This window comes from Arachis hypogaea, chromosome 12 (assembly GCF_003086295.3).
Source record: "Arachis hypogaea cultivar Tifrunner chromosome 12, arahy.Tifrunner.gnm2.J5K5, whole genome shotgun sequence".
NCBI lineage: Eukaryota > Viridiplantae > Streptophyta > Magnoliopsida > Fabales > Fabaceae > Arachis > Arachis hypogaea.
In genome coordinates, this window is record NC_092047.1 from 17,720,835 (window position 1) to 17,740,706 (window position 19,872).

A 19,872-nucleotide genomic window follows, 5' to 3' on the forward strand; every position below is an offset into this window, starting at 1 on the left:
AGGGTATACTATTGATTTTTAATTTGTAATCTTCTAATTGTGTTTTTAACCAAATTAGTTGAGTGCAACATGCAGATGCGGAAATGTATTCTGCTTCAGCTGTGGATAAAGCCACTGTGGCTTGTTTCTTGCTTGACCACATATTGAGTGAGCTTCCAAGGAAGCAACACATGCCGGACGTGCTTCTTCTATCCACTCTATCTCCCGCATAATCTGCATCACAAAACCCTACTGCACAAAATTCATCAGATTTAGGATACCACAAGCCATAATCACAAGTTCCCTTAATGTATCTAATGATGCGTTTAACAGCCGTAAGATGGGATTCTTTTGGGTGAGATTGAAATCTTGAACATACACCCACACTTTGAACAATATCCGGTCTAGAGGAGGTAAGGTACATGAGTGAACCTATCATTCCTCTATACCTTGTTTCATCCACATCTTGACCATCATCATCCTTTTCAAGTTTTGTGTTGGGATGCATTGGTGTACTCATTGCTTTGGAATTTTCTAGGCCAAACTTTTTGATAAGTTCTTTTGCATACTTTCCTTGGTAAATAAAAGTACCACTAGGAGTTTGTTTAATTTGGAGGCCAAGAAAGAAAGTAAGCTCTCCCATTAAACTCATTTCAAACTCACTAGTCATGAGTTTTCCAAACTCTTCACACAAGGAAATGTTGGCCGATCCAAATACAATATCATCAACATAAACTTGAACAAGAAGCATGTCATCATTAGATGCTTTGATAAATAAAGTAGTGTCGGTGGTTCCCCTTTGAAATTGATTTTCCAACAAGAAGGCACTAAGCCTTTCATACCAAGCTCTTGGAGCTTGTCTAAGACCATAAAGAGCTTTAGTTAATTTGAAAACATGATTTGGAAACTCTTTTTGTTCAAAACCGGGGGGTTGTGCCACATACACTTCTCTATCAATAAAGCCATTAAGAAAAGCACACTTAACATCCATTTGAAACATTTTGAAACCTTTATGGGCGGCATAGGCAAGAAGCAATCTAATTGCTTCCATTCTAGCTACCGGAGCAAAAGACTCATCAAAATCTATACCCTCTTCTTGATCGTAACCTTGGGCCACTAATCTAGCCTTGTTACGAACAACTTGTCCATCCTCACCAAGTTTATTTTTAAATACCCACTTAGTACCGGTAACTTTCTTACCATCCGGATGAGGTACTAGTGTCCAAACCTCATTCTTGTCAAATTGAGCAAGCTCTTCTTGCATTGCTTTAACCCATGATGGATCCTCAAGAGCTTGTTTGACATTGTTGGGCTCTATTTGTGACAAGAGAGCAAGATTGCTAGGTTCGGCTTGCCTTTTGGTGGATGATCTTGTTGTTACACCATGAGAAGGATCACCAATGATGAATTCATGAGGATAACCCCTCATAGATTTCCATTCTCTAGGCTTTCGGATGGGTGTAGAACTTTGATGATCTTCTGGTGGTCTCACTGTTTCAGTTGCTCGTGCCTGTTCAGGAGACAAAATGGAAATGTCTCCTCCAATCTGACGAGACAAAATCGGGCTGACAGATTCTTCACTTTGAACAGATTTGGGGTTTTCTTTACTTGTTTCAGCCTCTTCACAATCTGAATCAATATCCTTCACAATACTGGGAATTAAGTTAGAATCACAAAAAGTAACATGTATGGATTCCTCTATTGTCCTATGCTCCTTGAGATAAACTCTATAGGCCTTGCTTGTGGTGGAGTATCCAACAAACATTCCTTCATAGGATTTTGGATCAAACTTTCCAAGATTTTCTTTATTATTAAGCACAAAACATTTGCATCCAAAAACATGAAAATACTTAAGATTTGGAGGGGTTCCTTTCCATAGCTCATAAGGTGTTTTCTTTAACCCTTTTCTAATGATTGTTCTATTCAAAATATAACATGCTGTGTTCACAGCTTCAGCCCATAAGAATTTAGGAATTTCACTTTCACATAACATAGCCCTAGTCATTTCTTGAAGGCTTCTATTCCTTCTTTCAACCACTCCATTTTGTTGGGGGGTTCTAGGACATGAGAAATTATGAGAAATACCTAAGTCATCACAGAATTTTTCAAAATCTTGATTTTCAAATTCTCTTCCATGATCACTTCTTAAATGGGCAATTTTCAAATCCTTTTCATTTTGAATTTTCTTACAAAGGGTGGAAAAAGCATGAAAGGCATCATTCTTATGAGCAAGGAAAAGTACCCAACCAAATCTAGAGTAATCATCTACCACCACAAGACCATAATGTTTACCTCCTAAACTTTGAGTTCTAGTAGGACCAAAAAGATCAATATGTAACATTTCCAATGGCCTTTTAGTAGAAATTCCATCTTTTGATTTAAAAGAGGATTTTACTTGTTTGCCTAATTGACAAGCGTCACAAGTAAGATCCTTATCAAACTTGATGTTTGGAATTCCTCTAACCAAATTTCTTTTGACTAGCTTAGAAATTTGATACATGCTAGCATGTCCCAACTTTCTATGCCAAAGCCATTTTTCAGATTCAAAAGATGTGAAGCATGTTACATTTTGTTCCTTTAAATCCTCAAGAGTTAATCCATACACATTGTTGCATCTTTTAGCTTCAAAAAGAACATTCCCAGTTTTTTCACACACAACTAAACAAACAGATTTCTTAAAAATAACTTCAAAACCCAAATCACAAAGTTGACTAACACTAAGCAAATTATGTTTCAAGCCATGTACAAGGAGAACATCATTTATACAAGAAGAAAAGTTTTTACCAACTTTCCCAACAGCCACAATTTTTCCTTTTGCATCATCACCGAAAGTGACAAGTCCTCCATCATAGTCATCAAGCTTTATGAAGAAGGTTGCCTTTCCGGTCATATGCCTAGAGCATCCGCTGTCCATATACCACACATTTTCCTTCCTTTTGGATGCTAGGCACACCTACAAAACAATGCTTAAGTAACCTTAGGTATCCAAATCTTTTTGGATCCTTTTACGTTAAACCATCTTCTATGTCCTAAGCCATTGTAATCAAAAACAATTTTATAAACTTTGTCACCAACCATTCTTTCACCGAAAAAGCATTGAATGGGAAAGTGTCCATTCCGATTGCATAGTCTACAAAACCTTGGAGTTGCCTTTTTGTTAAAGTAGGTGGGATCTTGAAATCTTGTGTCATTAGAAGATGAAGCAACATTTTCAAAATGTGAATTTTCAGATTTACGAAACCCCAACCCAGCCTTATCATAAAGAGGTTTTTGACTAGCCAAGATGTGATTTAAATTTTCAGAACTTTGTGTAAATTTGGCCAAGTCTTCCTCAAGTCTTTTAACCTTTTTAAGCAACTCTTCATTTTGTTTAAAACAGTCCACATATGCAAGAACACAATGGTTACTTTCACAGCTCCTAACTTGGGCTCTTAACTGCTTATTTTCTTCAACAAGATCACAAGCAGTTTCGGCCTCTCTCACTTTTTCTTTTAGAAAACTGTTTTCGGCCTTAAGAATGGTAATTTGCTGTTCAAGTTCTTGATTTTCCAGCAGAAAACATCTTATTTTTTCAGAAAGGTGGTCTATCATAAGATGGAGATCTTCAGTGTTAGGGTTATGAAAGACTACCTGATCTATGTGGTCTGCCATGAGACATGTTTGTGACTTGGTCTCGGTTTCTTCATCATCATCATCAGAATCATTCTCCAAGTCTTCCCATGTGGCCATCAGTCCTTTCTTCTTTCCTCTTTTTGGCTTTTCCTCCTTCTTCAGCTTGGGACAATCAGATTTGAAATGCCCCATTTCCTTGCAATTGTAGCAAGTTACCTTGCTGAGGTCTTTCTTCACTTTCCTTGTGCTGCTGCCTTTGCCTCTGAGCTTAGCCATTTTCCTGAATTTTTTTGCAAATAAAACAAACTCATTTTCAGAAGAGTTATCACTGGATTCATCATCCAGGGGGTTAGTCACAGAAGAAAATGCAATTCCTTTCTTTTTTGTATCTTTTTTCAAATAGGTATTTTCAAAAGCAAGAAGATTTCCTCTCAAATCATCAAGTGTTATGGAGTCTAGGCTACTACTCTCAGAAATAATTAAAGCTTTAGTCTCCCACTCTTTTGTGAGACATCTCAACACTCTTCTCACTAGCACAGAATCAGAATGTGTAATTCCCAGAGCATCTAAGCCAACAATGATAGCATTGAAACGTTCAAACAGTTCATCAATGGACTCTCCTTCCTTCATTGCAAACGTTTCATATTCTCTGTTTAGCATATCTGCCCGAGTCTTCTTGACAATGGTGGTTCCTTCATGGGTGATTTGCAATTTGTCCCAGATTTCCTTTGCCGTTGTGCATCTTGATACCCGTCGGTACTCCTCAAAGCTGATAGCACAATTGAGCAGATTTATTGCCTTGGCATTTAACTCCACCTTCTTCCTATCTTCCTCGGTCCATCTTGCTTCTGGTTTGAGAGAAACAACTCCTTCTGCACTTGTGGTAGTTGGATATTGAGGCCCTTCGAGAATAATCTTCCAAAGTCTGTAGTCCACTGCTTGTATGAATATTTTCATCCTCTCCTTCCAATAGGTATAATTTTTCCCATTGAAAAGAGGGGGTCTGTTGCTTGATTGTCCTTCAGTTAGATTATAAGAAACCATATTTGCGCCACTGTTTTCTGCCATGAGGATCTTTACTCCAAGCTGCAAAGCTTGATCTCTTTGAGACCAAGCTCTGATACCAATTGATGGTTTCAGTGGCTAAGAGAAGGGGGGGTTGAATCTTAGCCCCTTTTTTGCTTCCTAACACTTGCTGGATTCAGAGGAGATTTTTTTGTTTTTAGCTCGTCCCTAGCCACGAGACATTTTCATTTTGTCTCGTCACTTGGCACGAGACATTTTGGTTTTTGCTCCTGTGCAGTAGAAAACAGAAATGGAGTAGGAGAGGAAGAAAATTACACCAAGATATATCCTGGTTCGGCTGCTAAGTGCAGTGCAGCCTACATCCAGTCTCCATCACAACAATGATGGAATTTCACTATAATCAAACAGATTACAACTTGTAAAGTGCTAACCCAACTTACAAGGGGATTCCCACAGAATCATGAAACACAACATAGATAAACAAAGGAACTCTAAGACATCTATGGCTTTTTCTTTTAATTTTGCACTCTCTGCCTTTTTCCGCTCTATGGCTTTTTCATTACAAACCTCACTGTTTGCCTTTTACCATGAGACTCAAGACATGACAAAATTAAACAGAAAAATACAAAACTGAATACATTGAAGGAGAAGAGAAAAACTGTTAGCTCAGGTAGCTCTGAGAACTCTGTGCCTTGCACTCTCAAATTTTTCTCCTTGCTTCAAACAGTGGCTGTCCACCCTTAATATAGAAGAGGGGAGCCTCCATTTATTGAAGCCAAAACTGAACCAACTTCTTCTTCCTTCAACAAAATCGGTTCGGCCACATAGAGAGAGAAGAGATAACCATGCATTAACCAACATGCAATTACCTCTAGTCCTTTCTTGATCATCACCCTTCATCAATCCGAGCTCTCCATCCTTGGCTTGCTCTCCAAGATGAAATTCTGGCCCTTGATGCTTCATGATGATGATGACTTCATCTGCTTCAATCTCTGCCTTCAACCATCACTTCGCCACTCTAGCTACTTCCTGTGGTGGTTGAGCAGAATCGAAGACAAGCCATGCTTCAAGAATCTCCTCCAGCTGGCCGAATCTTCTTCTTCCATTTTGAGCATGAAAGACTCAAGATAACCTCACCAAATCTAACCATATATGGTGAATATCTTAGCCACAGCTCATTTTTATTTTAGTATGTTTTCTTGCCATCATTGTGATGGTCTTTAGGCTTGCTTTCTCTTCATCTCGGTAGCTTACTTTTGCTTCCATGGCTGCCAATATTTTCTGAGTAATGACCGAAGAGAGAAAGAGTTGTGAGAGAGAAGAAAGAGAATATGGACATTAACTAAAGTGGTTTGATAAAGCAAAGTAAATGTTTACTTCCCTTTACTGAGTAACGTGTAGCTTCAATAATGTCCATCAAATCAAAGTCACTCATGTTCTCTCTCATAGTTCCCATGCAACACATTGTAATTAAATGAATTTTGGAATCCATCTAATGTTTGAATCTTTGGATCCGTTGAAAGCAATTTTGCTTTCTTCCTTCTTTGGTTTCGGATCATGCATGAGGAACTCTTATAAAATATGGGCTTGATTGTAACAATATTTGATCTTGGCCCATTAATAACATTTGCTTTCCTGATAAGACTTGGAGCATGCATAAAACAAATGGAAAGCATGTAACCCACTTGGGCTTAGAGTAATCAAAATCATTTGGGCCCAAGTAACATTAAAACAGCCATTTTCATTATTTATTATCAAAACCAAGGCTGAATGTAAATTGGGCTAGCATGATAAATTTGTTTTCGGCCCAATATTAATCCTGCACAACAAAATTATTTTAATTAACACAATAACCAAGATTAGCTTAATAATTTTACTGTTAATAATGTTTGATCATCATCAATTTAGTTTAGAGTTTTCCAAACTCATCATAATGTCTTATGAAAACTTAGGCTAGATGACCGTAAGATAAAAATGAATGCATGAGTATGTTTAATGCTTAGCACCTTTGATGATGATTATGAATTGAGTATTTGTTGGATGATTGTTGTTTAGGATAATAATAGGATGTTAAGTGATGAGTTAATGATAATTGACATAATGATATGAATATATATTGAGTAGGTGAATGATAATCTTGTTAGTATATTTGAGAAATTGATTCATGAGATTGTTAAAATTGAGGAAGGAAGGGATGTGGAGGTTGGCGAGGTACCGGAAGAGTATGTTATGTGATGATTTTGTGTGTGGTAGGTTGATTTTGAGTTGGTATATGTAGATTGTTGTTATATGATTGTTGATGAATATTGATTTGAAGTATGTTAAAGTGAGAATCTTGAATGAGTTGAGGAATTGAGAAGTGAATAGTTTAAATGGTTGAATGAATGATTAAAGATTGATAAGCACTTGGCATTGATTTTGAGTGTCTTGGAAGTGTCGTGGTTGATAGTGGTTTGGTGAGTTAATACTCAAAACGGCCCCTGAAATTTGACCCCCGACTCAATTTAGCCCTCAAGGTTTCAATTGACTCTAATTGTACCCTGAAATTTTGACCTGTGCCTCAATTTGGCCCTTCTGTCGCTTTTCATCACCGGAGAGCTGACCTGGCAATTTTGGTTGACATCTGGCACTATCAAAGCGATGTCGATTAACTCTTGGCGCCCAAATTGCTTAAAAACGACGTAGTGTGACATGAGAAAGGGGTTAACCACCTCAAAATAAAACCCCCCAATTGACTCTTCTTCTTCCTCCTCCTCCCTTCGTATATGTACCCTCAGAGAAGAACCATGGGTGTCGTTGTAACTAAATCTTGAAGCTTTTCTTACTTGTTTCGCCCCCCCCCAATTGTGAAGACTAATTGCCTGGGAATCACCATCTCTTCAAAAACTAGTTAGTAACAAAATCGTTGCTCTCAACATACGATGCTTTATTTTTTGCAAAATGTTGCATGAGGTTTGTTTTTCATTTTTTTTACTCTATTTCATGAGGTTTGTTTTTCATTTTTTGAGAAGCAGACACACCCAAAATTGTTGATATTGCTTCTGGTGCATATCATAATCTTTCTCTTGTAGGTTCTGTAACAGTGTGACTCTTCACATCTATTCAATTTCCCTTTATTTATTATTTTTCTTTTTTTGAAGTTAATTAATTTTGATACATTAAGAGTAGTGAAAACTTGTTTGCAGTGTCATCTAATCAAATTTGTTGTCTTATATGACCAATTAAAGTGGATGTATTAAAGTTTGAAACTTTTGCTGTTAGATTAGGTTCTGGGTAAAACTTTCTACTGATAGTGTATGCAGATTGCATCTTTTAACTTTTCGGTTTATGTTTCAAAAAGAAAATTTTTTTTGGGAAGAAAGAAATAAATAAAAAGCTATGGTTTTGTGTACTTGAACATAAGTGACAAAGGTGTTAGAGTGACAACAGAGGAAGTAAGTTGGGAATGGAGTGAAAGTGAGAAGATTTTGATTTTCACTACTTGGTACTTGTGGATAGAACTTAAAGATAAAAGGTATATAGCCTTTTTAACCGTGTATGGCTTTCATTGCAAGAGTAAAATATTTATAATATTTGACTGATTTAGTTGAATTGTTTTGTGAAGTCCTTCAGTCTGCTTATACTGAAGATTTGTTTGGTCATATAATATTTAAAGCTTTGTATGCATTCTAACATATTTCACTATTGCAAAATTCTTAGCTTAACCGGTATAAACAAATAAATGAAAGATTCACTATAATGTAGTATCTGGCTTTTTTAAGCATATGTTTAATTAATTTGATCAAAAGAGGAATAATTGAACCCTTTTTCTTTATAAGCTTATATAAGGGAATAAGGAATACATGATAAATTGTTATGTCAGCTAAGACATTAGAATGATTTTTAATGATATGTTGCCAGACTCTTGCTGTATTATTGGCTGCATTTTAAAATTACATGTAAAGCTACTTTTTGAGCAGTAATAGTTGTTAACATCAACTATATGAAATTAATTTGGAGAAAAATATTTGAGACTATATAACAAATTTTATGCATCTTCTTAATTGCGTTGCAAGTGTAATGGTGTGAATAAATATGTCCAATTTTTACCTTTTTTTTATGTCCTTTGGGTCTCAAAGTAAACATTGATAAGTGCTAACAAGAGAAGAAGAATTCAATCTCTCTCCCTTCAAAAATAGATCAATTACTATACCCTACTTTTGCAAGAGTGAATATCATGTGGATGTCTTTGAAATTTTGTGCTGATATAGATATGTAGCACCATGAGTACTAGGTATCTGGTGTAATCTTACGTAGGTTCATCCTATTGGAATTTTTTTTTGCCGCAATAACTTCCTTCTGTGTGTTGACAGATGACGGGTCCGTTTAGGCCTCACCCTTGCATAAACCGTGTGTTCCATACCAACCTAAGTTTTCAGATCCAGTTCAAGTTGCATGTGGAGCTACACATACTGTTATTGTTGCGCGAGATGGATATAAGGTGTGGTCTTGGGGTAAGGGACGATGTGGAGTTCTTGGAACCGGTAACAAATTGGGTTGTTATACCCCACCAAGGTGCGGTGGCCTCCAGCGACATATGATTCAGAGGAAGAGGAATCAAAGAGCTCCCAGACCATCGAAGAATAGGATGCAACCTACAACCGCACCAATGGAGAACCTTCCCACCTCTATCACGGTATGCGTTCTTAACCCAGCCACCATGCGAACTAGCTCTACTAGAGATACATGTGCCTTGTCTGCTGCTCCCCAACATCCTTCTCAACTCTTGGAGAAACTCTTGTGATTTGGAAAAATTGGGGCTGCTAGGTTTTATTTGAAATTTTTAGGGGTTAAATTGATACCTTCAAATATTTTTCCACATCATCTAATTGTTATGGTTCCAGGTGTCAACCAAAATTGCCAGATCAAGTTTCTAGTGACAAAAAATGATGGAAGGACCAATTTGAGACACGGGCCAAAATTTCAGAGTACAATTAGAGTCAATTGAAACTTTGAGGGCTAAATTGAGTCAGGGATAAAATTTCAGGGGTCATTTTGAGTATTAACTCGTGGTTTGGTTTGAAAATGAAAATTTGGTAAAAATAGAGGTTGGTGTTTTTTAGGAAAAATCTGATTTTTAGCCGAACTTTGGCGAGCCATAACTTATCTTCTGGACCCCCAAATTGTTTCAAACTTATTTCATATAAAAATTGGATTCGTGAAGTTTATACCGTTCGAAGAATGGATGGAAAATATTTTAAAACAAAAAGTTATGCACATCGGAAGTTCAGAGTGCAAAACTAAAAATTCTGTAGCATTCAACATTTTTGTTGTTCTGCATAGCTTGCGTGCACAACCACTATACGTGACGCGACCAACCTTTTCGGGTTAGGAATCTCGCGTACGCGAGCATGGAAAAAGGACACCCACGCGTACGTGTGACCCCTATTTTCAGCAAATGAGATTTTTAGATTTTAAATATGATTTTAAACCTCTAAACCTCTATTTTTACTCTTTTAGATCCTAGACCTTAGTGATATGCTTAATAATGAGATGAAGTTAGGAAGGAGAAGTAACTTGGAGTTGAAGAAGGGGTTACTTGATTTGATGAGGGTGATAGAGTAAGGATGATTTGTAATTAAATGAGATATATGTGACCGGATAGTAGGCAGTGGCAATGTCCACTTGCTCCGGGTATGAAATAGGGGAGAAGAGCTTGAAGAAATAAATTTAATTATGGAGTTTTGACTGAATTTATGTTTGAGACCCTGGGTAGTAAGAAAGATGGTGGATCGTCCCACTTGCTCCAGGTCAGTGTTTAAGATTTGATAATAGTGATGATTGATTTGGAATAAATGAATGTATGTTTGAGATACCTGGGTAGTAGCAAGGATAGTGGTTTGTCCCGCTTGCTCTAGGTCAATGCTTGAGATACTTGGATAGTAGCAAGGATGGTGGTTCATCCCACTTGCTCCAAGGCAGAGATTGTGACGCCTGGGTAATAGCGGCAGTAGTGGTTATTCCACTGGCTCTTGGTTGAGCGGGTAGTAGCAAGAGGGTTGTAGCTCAAACCCACTTGCTCCGCGATGGGTGTTTCAGTCCATGGTTAGCTACCAGGACGTGTCGGGTTGGCTATATTACTGACAGATGATATCATCAGCCATAGGACAGGCATACATCATATGCATATTGTTTGAATTGCTTGCTTGTGCATTAATTGGGATTGCCTAAGTGATTATAATATGCTATTTGTTATATTTGCTATCTGTATTACTCATATTCTACCTGTGGTTGCCATTGTCTGCTTGTTTGTCTTTATGATTTCATCGGAGATGGAAGAACGGAGGAAAGACGGAGAGATTTAGGGTTCTAGTTAAGTTTTAGTTAGATTTAAGGAATTGGTTAAGTTTAACAAGCCTTAGAGAACCCCCCTGATTCATTGTTTCTGTTTTAGTTCTTTAAGTTTTATAATCAGAGTTTCGGCATTCTAAGATTGCCTCTGGCATTCTCAGGACCTTATATCTTATATATGTAGTCACCTTTACCATACTGAGAACCCCCGGTTCTCATCTCATACGATATTTGTGTTTTTCAGATGCAGGTCGAGAGGTAGCTCGCTAGGCGTCTGGAGTTCTGCAGCGAAGTGGATTTTTGGGGCTCTATTTTGATGTATAGTTTATATATAATCATATGTATAGAACTCTCCTGATAACTTGTTTTATTTTGCACCTCTTAGAGGTTTATGGAGAACCAAGATTTATTATATATGTATTTTGGGTTATGGGAAAGTGTATATATGTATGTAAATATTCTCTGGCCAGCCTTAGCTTCACAAGCTGAGTTAGGAGCTTGTTATTTTGTATTCTTGACCCTCTGTTCTTACTTCATATATATATGTTTATGAACTCTAGTTTCTTCGTACGCAAGTAATCTCTTTTTGGAGCGTTGTACTTTTGATTTTGCGATTTGATTTTACTCATTTTTCAAGGCTCCTAGTATACTACATTCTTTCGATTATTATACGTAGTTATATTTTCTTTTAGAGGTCGTAGCGCCTCGCCACCTCTGTTTTACATCCTATGTGTAAAGCTCTGTGTGGTAAGGTGTTACACAAATCATTTTGTGAAAGGTGCTTAGAGGATTCATACTGCCTTTCAACATTCGCAATTGCTTCCTACAAATATACAAGAAATTGGAAAGGCATGATTTAAAATTAGCATGATATATACAGTAAGCTAAGTTTAAAATTTTCAAACATTACTTACACTAACAAATCTCCTCTACCAACGGGCCTTCCTTGGACTTTCTCCTATATCATTGATATCGACACAATTATGTAAATAACAACATCATATACAAGAAGATTAATCAAAATATTAATGCAATTAACAATACCAATGTTTTGGAGCTCCCAATATGTGTGTAAAGTTGCTTGCTCTGATTTAAAGCATTTTGTTTACACTTTTTCTATAAAAAAATAACAGAACAAATATAAATAAGAATGGGATGTTGAATATAAAATGTAAGGAGCATAATATGTATACACATATATGTTTTTGTGGATAGTATACATTACTTACTGCTAAATGATATATAAAAGAAAAATAAAATAAGGTACAAAGAAGAGGAGGAAAAAAATACCTTAACTTTAGAGATTAAATTTCAATTCCAATATATGGTTGGTCTCAATTTCCAATTGATGGATGTGAACAAGTTGTAAGAAGTGGTTGTTTTGAGCGGCACAGTGAAAGGGTTGTTTGATGCTTAAATATGCTCTTTATACAAATTTGGACTCTTTCAGTTGTCGCACACTGTCGTCTATCTCTTACTCCTTAATGGTACTGTGTACCAAAATGCATGAAACTTGAGAATAAATAAAAAGATAACAATATATTTAACATGCCACAGAAAAAAAAATTAATTCAGCAAGGGTTTAACTCATGTAAGGGTTTGAAAGGGAGAAGTCTCTCACCTGATGAGATGGACGTTCACCTTAGGTGAGGGTTTGAAAGTTATAGAGATGTTGGGGCATATAGAGAAAACAAAAAATGCTTAGAATTAGGAGGAGATCAAAACGTTTGAGAGATACGAAGATGCTGGGGCATACGGTGAAAACGGATAATGCTTAAAATTAGAAGGAGGTCAAAACAAGATTTGACCTAAAGAACCATTTCAAAGCATTCATTTTTATTGTTAGATCACCTTAAATTTTTATTATAACGGTATCCTTGTTCCTTTATTCTCACTCCAAATCTATTATGCTTTTACGGGATAAATTTAACAAGGTTATGGCTTCTTTTAAAAATTATATTGAACCGCTTGGATATTTTATATAGACTTGAACTGTTAGGCTAAAAAAAAGTAAAGAATATCGGTTTAATTTGAAATGTTTGTTGAACTAATCAGTTATAAAAATTTGTACTTCTCAAAGGTATATAAACGTGCCACTTCAATTTAATAAACTTTGCTAATAAGCAATAAAATCAGTTTACACATTTTCATCACAAATTATTACTCAAACATCACACACCTATCTGGTTCTCTTCCTTTTGTGTTTTCTCTAAAGATTTATTTATACTCAACTTTGAACTATTTTCTCTAGAAATTTTTTCGGCCTTTATAAATAATTTTTACATAACAATTATACGCACTTCTTATGCACCTCACCTCCGTGACTGGTTTATTTCTTCGTGCTTTAATTATTTTTTTATCTTATGAAATTATTTTGGTTTCACATGATGAATTTGTTTTTTTTTTTCAGATTTTTGAAGGCCTTAATTTTCACACCAATAAACAATTATATGAATCTTCAATCAGGTAAGTAAACATTTATCTGCGTCTCATGTATGTATTATTTGATACCCCGTTTTATACTTGTTCTAATTTTAATCTAATTTAAATTAATTTTAAAATATTGTTTCACCACTACTGAAAATAGACCGTCTTGGACACTCTATATTTTTCTTTCTTTAGTAGTAGCCTTCCTCTTAAAAAAGATAATTTTTTTATTTTCATCATCATATTTGTAAAAAAAAAAATTAGAATATATAAAATATTAAATATATAAAAGAAATAGTCATCTCAATGATAAATATTAAAAATCATAATAAACGCTAATTGATAATTTGAATTTTTTACCCATACAACGATACAACTAAAAAAATAACAAAATTCAAAATAATATTAAAAGAATAGATAACAGAATTATATAATTTTAGAAAAATAATACAAAACATTATAATTGTTTGGAATTTAGCTTGAAACTTAAAAGATGGAAACTTTGACCTCGTATAACACCAATAATTATTGAATATCTTAATTTTGTATCTAAAAATTTCATCTAAAAATTTAAAAAGAAAACTTAAAATGATATTAAATTAAATTGTTGCCAAAAGTTAATTATCAAAACCTGTTATAGTCTGCTATAGTAGTTTTTTTCTTCAAGCTGTAAGACTTCAACTGGGTAAAATGACTAAAATCCAAAATCTATCATAATAAATTCGGCATAAAACATTACCAATTGAATGAATTATGAGAGTATGAAACACACATATTTGACTTTACTATAAATTAGGACAACAAATTAGCTAAGAAAAATGTTTGAAGAAGCATTACTGAAAATAGCATCATATAAGTACTGTATTTCTGAAATCAAAACATGTTCACAACAGCAGACTCACAAATGGTCAAATCGATTTTCATAAATATTTTAAAAGAAGCCATAGAAATTAAAACACATCAACTACATAGTAAATTTTTCATCTTCAAAAATGATTTCACCAACAGCTTTCCAAAATCAATCATTTGAATGGATTCATATTCAAAACATACTCAATTCAATGAACAGTGCGGGAAAGGAAACCATCAAACAACACAAAACCCAGAAACTATAACGTCACTAACCTTCAACGAAGAGCATAACGACGCAAAGACGACGACGAGCGGCGATTCGGCGGTGAGCGGCGATACGGCTGCGACCGGGCGAAACGGCGGAGAGCAGCGAGACGGCAGCGACCGAACAAGATGGTGGCGAGTGGCGAGACGATGGCGAGCGACGAGACGATGACTAGACTACGCTGACCAGCTCGAAGCCTCGGACAAACGACAGCCACGAACGACGGCCGTGACACCGTTGAAGAAATCGGGTTTGGGAGGGTTTGGTTTTTCAACTCTGGAAAATGGAGGTTTTGTGGTTTACGGTCCAAATTTGAAAAAATTCACGAAAGGAAAGGATTTTGGGAGAAGGGGGGACGCGCTGGGGTTTTGGGTTTTCTTTTTGTTATTTTATTAATAGGTGTATTTTTTGTGTTGTGGGCCATATTTTTATTATATTGTCATTTCTTTAAGCGGTACTATATTTTTTAAGTTATATAGTATAATTAAATCTTTACCGAACAAATTAATTGAAATAGAAGTTATATATAATGATAGAGATGAATAATAATTGTTTTATGTTATTTATCATATGTTAAATTATATTTAAAAATGATATAGAATTAGAAAATATATAATTTCAGATAATAAAATAATAATTGAAAAATTTAAATGATACCATTTTGAATCTTGTATTTTAAATTGGGCAGTGCTGGTTGTAAAATAATATTTATTGATTTGAAATTATAGTTTTTTTTAAATAAAAATAGAAATATTATGTTTTGAATTTAATTACTATAATTTGAAATGTGAATAGAATGGTTCTAATAATACGTTAATTTTGAAAGATGTATGTATTTATTTATAAAAAAGGTAAATTTATTATTTTGGAAATACTATTATTAATCTTTTTCATTTATTAAAAATGTATTTATACTTTTTTTATAACAACAAATTAAAAATTCAGATCCAAAATTTTACCATAAAATGCTAAATAAACAATAATTAATTCCGTCCAAAAAAGAAATTGAAAAAATTCTTCAATAATTATTCTACTAATTTTTCTACTGGATAGATGTGTTAGCAATTAACACAAATAACAGTAGAACTTACAAGACTATATTCCTAAGCTGTATTGAGTCCCACAATTAAATGAATGAAAAATAATTCTAACATGTACATAGTGGGATATTGGTAGGTGAGAGTGGGTTAAACTATGTTAGAAGATGATATAAAAGAAAAGCTAATAGGACCGAATACACAGATACACAGTAATAATTCATATTTAACAAGAATATTTTTTATTATAAATAAAAAATCATTATTTTTCCAATAAAAATATGACTTATTCCTGTGTAGTCTTGTGTATTCCTATATACTATGGAGACGATGATACGGTTGCCATTGTCTATTGTGAAGCTTAAGAATTTGAGTTAGCCATTTTTTTTAGAATTTGAAGTGGAGTTCACCGGAGATGCGGCTCACTTGCTCTAAATAAAAAAAAATCGCATTTGTAAAAATTAAAGTTGAAAAATGGGGTTTTAAAAATATTTATTTTTTAATTTTATTTTAGAAAAAAATTCTAAGAAAAAAGCTAATAGGACCGAATAATTGATTAATTAAAATGAAAATTAAGTTCACCTATATTAAAATAAAATGCGATACAAATATGAGGAAATCAAAAAGTACAGCCAAAAATATTAACAAGAATTTAAATAAATTAGTCCTAATAAAATTACCTTAATTGACAAATACTTAATAATTTTATTAAGTTAAAATCAAGTCAATTAGTATGAGTTCAAATAATACCTATATCAAACATTTATCATATACAATTTCCCAAACAACTGAAACATATAAATTAAAAATAAAAAATCTTTTATGACCGTCCGTTGTTCTAAGAATTTTATTATGTCATCCCTAAATAACTATCATTAATTTCTCTACAAGATGATATAAAATATTTTAATTAAGGTGCATGAATAGTAGAATATTTAAAATATATTAGAGTTTAATTTAATTATTAATCAATAATACTTAACCTAAAATAAGAATACATACGACCAAGTATTATGACATGTAATAAATAATTTACATAAAACAAATAGAATTAACAAAATATTTAATTAAAACATTAGTTACACATTTAAATATTTAACGTACATCGACAGAATTTTAAATAATTTTGACTTAAAAAACATAAAAAGATTTTCATAAGACTATAGGTTATTGTATTTTATTTAAATATTATTGGTCACATTTATTCCATTAAAATAGTAGTAAGTGAAGAAAATATATTTTAAACATTGTGCAAACCTATATAATTTCATAGTGACTGCAATTCGCTAAACTTAATTAAAGTAATAAACTAAATTGGGATCATTATGATGGATGAATATTTTTACAAGATTGTTTTTTCATAATTCGTATGTCACTATTAATTAGTTCGATATATTTTGATATTATACTAGATATTGATAAAAGCTAGATTTCAAAGTCACGAAATAGTATGGAATATAGGCAAAGATTGAACAGTTCTTTAAACTTTGCATTTGCGAATGCATCTTCCGATGGCATGATAAAGTGTCTATGTTCTAAATGTGGGTTTTAACTTATGCAAACAAGAGATGATGCATATGACCATCTGTTGTTACGATCATTTCCCCTTGGATATACCATTTGGTTGCATCATGGTGAGAAATTGGTTGAAGAAAGATCTGGATTAGGACGAGTAGATGAAAATCCAATATCCCAAGTGAATCAAATGCACCAAATGGTCAACAAAGCATTCAATTTCACGCTGCAACATGAGAGTGAAGACACAACAACAATCGAACATGCCGAAGATGATGAAGACGTGTTGCCGTACTTATATGAAGGTCCAAGTCACATGGTGCGGGATTTTAACGATCTACTGTCAGATGGAGAGCAGAAGTTATATCCCAGATGCTCAAAGTACTCCAAATTATCGTTCTTAGTGAAGCTTTATCATATTAAGTGTATGTGCAGTGTGAGTGATAAGGCAATGACCATGATTCTTTACTTACTGCAGGACGCATTCGAACAAGCAAAACTTCCAAAGACAGTGTATGAAGATATGAAGATAATAAGAAAGTTGGGTATTGAATACACCAAGATAGATGCTTGTCCAAAAGATTGTATGCTTTATCGAGGTGATGATGAAAACTTGACCAGGTGCAAGCGATGTAGGTATTTAAGATGGAGGCAAAAGAATAAAAAGGGCTCTATTGTTAGGCTCAACATACCTGTGAAGATAAATGAGAAACCTATAGCAGCCAAGACTCTTTGTTACTTTCATCTCATACCACGATTGCAATGGTTATTCATGTCCAGCAAGACATCAACTGACATGTTACGACATAAAGAGGTGCGTAATAACGATGGTTTGCTTAGGCATCCAAGGGATGCTGAAGCATGGAAAAAGTTTGATGCAAAAGTATACTAACTTTTGAAGGATCTGCGCAATATTCGCCTAGCCTTGGTGAGCGATGGATTTAATCCTTTTGGGAATATGAGCACAAAGTATTCCATCTGGCCTGTGATTCTTATTCTGTATAATCTTCTACCCTGGTTTTGCATGAAATAGACATCTTTCATTCTATCCATGCTTATTCCTGAGCCGAAAATGCCAGGTAACGACATAGATGTTTACTTGCAGCCTTTGGTAGATGAGTTGAAGCAATTATGGGATGGCGTTGAAACGTATGATGTCAAAGAGGAAAACACTTTCAAGATGTGTGCGACACTAATGTGGACTATCAGTGACTTTCCAGGATTGGAAAACCTATCTGGTTGGAATACGCACAGTGAGTTAGCTTGTCCTACGTGTAACATGGACACTAAGCCTCATCGGCTGAAAGATAGTAAAAAATGGTGTTTCATGGGCCATCGCCGCTTTTTGAATCAAGGACACAAATACAGACTAGACCGGAATAGATTTGACGAGCAAGTCGAAGGTAGAGATCTACTGAAGAAGTTATCCGGAACAGATGTATTGAGGCAACAGTGTAATGTGCATGTTTTATTTGGGAAGATTTCAACTATGACATCCAAAAAAAGACGCAATGGTTAGGATGCGGATGAAGATGACTTGCATTGGAAAAAGAAGCATGTTTTCTTTGACCTCCCAAATTGGAAGGATCAGATGTTGCGTCATAACCTTGATGTGATGCATGTAGAGAAAAATATATATGACAATGTGGTATTCCCTATCTTAAGTGATAGCGGCAAATCAAAAGATAATCTTAAAGCTCGCAAAGATTTACAATGCATGGGCATAAGGCCTGAATTATGGCCAAGCGAAGGTGGTAAATATTCTTCTGCAATATTTACGATGTCAAATTCACAGAGGGATGTATTCCTGAAGACTCTGTAGAATGTGGTCTTTCCAGATGGTTACTCTAGCAATATTGCTCGTTGTGTTGATTTGCGACAGCGCAAGTTGTCTGGGTTGAAAAGTCACAACTACTATATTCTGATGGAATAATTACTTCCGATTTTGGTGAAGAATGCACTTCCGAGTCCTGTGTCCAATGTGATTGCAAATTTGTCATCATTTTTTCGAGAACTTTGTGGGAAAGCCATAAATCCTATGCAGCTTGTTGACCTTCAGAATCATGTTGTGCAAACCCTGTGTAAGATGGAAATGATTTTCCCTCCATCCTTCTTCACCATCATGGTTCACCTCACAGTGCATCTCGTTGATGAAGTAAATCTTGGTGGACCAGTACGTTATCGGTGGATGTATCCAATAGAAAGGTTAGCCTATTTATAAATCCCTTTTAATACAATCAGTTGAATTAATTGTGTAAATACTGAGCGTTATATTGTATATATAAAATGTATCTAGGTCGTTTGAAGCAATATGTTCATAATAGGGCACAATCAAAAGGGACAATTGCGGAAGGCTATTTATCTGAGGAAATTCTGACTTTCTGTTCTAGATATTTGGATAATATTGAGAGTAGAATCAACCAACCAGGGCGAGTTGATGATCAACCTGTTGATGTTACACATAATTTAGGGGAAACTTTGTTCCCAACTATTGGAAAGGCATTAGGGGCTGTTTCACATTTCAAACTAACTCCAATGGAAAAACATCAAGGACATCGTCATGTTCTACTCAACTGCGAGGCTGTGGTTCCATTTGTTGAGTAAGTATACACATGTATTTTTAAAACACGAATATAACTCTTTTCACCCAATGACTAGTTGGACTAATTTTCTTTTCTCTTATAAAGTATATTTAGGAAAAAAACAAAGCGAAGTTTACAAGCTCAGACAAGGTCGCAATCTAAGATAGACAGTGTTGTACATGCGGAATTTCTTCGGTGGTTCAAGCATGAGGTTGATAGAATATTAACATGACCAATGTGTTTTTAG

The 19,872-nt window shown here is 34.7% G+C and overlaps 1 protein-coding gene across 1 annotated transcript; it reads left to right on the top strand.

The window, feature by feature from the left end:
- The first annotated feature begins 17,083 nt into the window (after positions 1-17,083).
- LOC112729783 (uncharacterized) lies at positions 17,084-19,647 on the top strand. Its single transcript, XM_025779933.1, has 5 exons — positions 17,084-17,926; positions 18,077-18,481; positions 18,563-18,844; positions 18,998-19,248; positions 19,368-19,647. Exons 1-5 carry the CDS (start codon positions 17,084-17,086, stop codon positions 19,645-19,647), a joined length of 2,061 nt encoding a protein of 686 aa, XP_025635718.1.
- Positions 19,648-19,872: the final 225 nt, after the last annotated feature.

Excerpts from the sequence above, each read along its gene's own strand:
- LOC112729783 (XM_025779933.1), top strand. The coding sequence starts at position 17,084 with ATGCAAACAAGAGATGATGCATATGACCATCTGTTGTTACGATCATTT. Across the intron at positions 18,482-18,562 it reads AGAAGTTATCCGGAACAGAT|GATGCGGATGAAGATGACTT; the intron begins GTATTGAGGCAA and ends CGCAATGGTTAG. Across the intron at positions 19,249-19,367 it reads TGGATGTATCCAATAGAAAG|GGCACAATCAAAAGGGACAA; the intron begins GTTAGCCTATTT and ends TGTTCATAATAG.